The sequence below is a fragment of the Cryphonectria parasitica genome, assembly GCF_011745365.1.
Source record: "Cryphonectria parasitica EP155 unplaced genomic scaffold M406scaffold_2, whole genome shotgun sequence".
NCBI lineage: Eukaryota > Fungi > Ascomycota > Sordariomycetes > Diaporthales > Cryphonectriaceae > Cryphonectria > Cryphonectria parasitica.
The window spans coordinates 3049239-3050813 of record NW_024468910.1 but is presented as its reverse complement, the minus strand read 5'-3'; the positions used below and the strand labels follow the sequence as shown (position 1 = coordinate 3050813).

The 1575-nt window shown below is 55.1% G+C and overlaps 1 protein-coding gene across 1 annotated transcript; it reads right to left on the bottom strand.

Annotated features, from left to right (window-relative positions):
- Positions 1-762: 762 nt before the first annotated feature.
- On the bottom strand, positions 763-1071 carry M406DRAFT_249929 (uncharacterized protein; the record flags this gene model as incomplete). Its single annotated transcript, XM_040916652.1, has 1 exon — positions 763-1071. The coding sequence occupies one exon, from the start codon at positions 1069-1071 to the stop codon at positions 763-765; it is 309 nt and encodes a 102-aa protein (XP_040779728.1).
- Positions 1072-1575: the final 504 nt, after the last annotated feature.

Sequence of the window (1575 nt, the reverse complement as noted above, 5' to 3'; positions counted from 1 at the left end):
GAGACCGTCCCGTCCCAACCCAATCTGCAGTAGCCGTTATGATATCCCACGAGGACCCAAGAATCTTGTCTCCTGACTATAACACGCCCCTTGAAACCTTTCCTCCTTTCGCTCCCATTTCCCCCTTTCTCCTCTTTGCTGAGCCCAGTATCCCGTGAGTACGTAGCGACGACGCCATGAAACAAGAAAGAAGAAAGGGGGAAAAAAAAAGGCAAGGGGAAACAAAATGCATCTTGGATTGGAGTGTTGAGGAGAGAAAGAAATCAGAAATCCAAAATCGAGATAGTCTCCAGACAAGCTGACTTGTCGGACTCAGCGCTTCTGGGGGCCGTGCTCTTTGCACTTCATTGCCTGCTTGCTCTCGATGTGCCACCGGATCCTGCTGTAGCTTCACCTGCCGTCCAGGGCGAATAGGGCGACAGGGAATATTGGAAGTCCCTTCCAATCCTTGGCCCCTTTGATGAAGATACTCGTGTGCAGAGCGACAAAGAGCGAGCGAGCGAGCGAGAGAGAGAGAGAGTGTGTGTGTGTGTCTATCTGTGTCGCTCCTCAGATGCTGAATCGGCCCAGACTCTCAGGTGGAAGATCAAGTGCCAGCGGTCGTTCTTGGTCCATGTAGTTTGCCTGGATATCGTTGTACACTTTTGCGTCCCAAAAATTCTGGCACACAACACCTATTTCTTGGTATGCATAGGTGAAGATGATCCGCTGTGTATGCCGTGAGTACCGGACGAGTGTGGGCTCCCTTCCTTCTTGACCTTATCATCCTTTTCGCCGCAACACTTTACCAGCTTGTGCCTCTAAAACCAGTTGGTCAGCATGTGAGAACAAGACATGCCCAAAAGGCAAAAGGTGAGAAGAGAGAACCGGAATAAGAAGAGAGTATGAAAGAGAACGCACCTTCAACGCATCTTTCCTTGAGAAAGCCTTATCACAGCCATCGCACGGATATGGCTTCACCGCCCAGTGTATCCTCTTGTGCCTCTTGAGGTCGTGGTTTCTGGTGAAGGCTGTTGGACACTGGTCACACTGGTGCGGCTTCTCAGGCGTCCTCTGCTGCGCCTGGAACATGACGCCGCCAAAGTGACCACCGTGCGTGTACGCATTTCCCACGGGCTGGTGGTAGTTGGACACCAGGGCCATAGGCCCGCCCGGGTTGCCCAGGTTGTGCATATACTGTTGGGGTTGGTGGTGATGGTGGTGGTGTTGATGTTGGTGTTGTTGTTGTTGTTGCTGCTGCTGCTGCTGCTGCTGCTGTTGGCTCGCCGCCGCCGCCGCTGCTGCTGAGTATTCGGAGAGCCGTCCTGCTCCGGAATGGGATGAGGGCGGTCCGCCGGTCGAGCTGCCTAAAGGTGAGATGGGCGCCGAGAGGCCGGGCCGGGAGGACCCAACCGTGGTAATGGGGAGCATGGAAGAGATTCCCGGGACGAAGGCGGACATGGTGCTCGCTGGTGTTGGGAAGGAGGACGAGCGGCTGAGCGGAGGTGTGGGCCTGGATGAGTAGGGCGTCGTGTTCCCGCGGAACGGAGGCAGGACTCCATTGCTGCTGCCGTTAGAAGCGCTCTGCTCGATGGA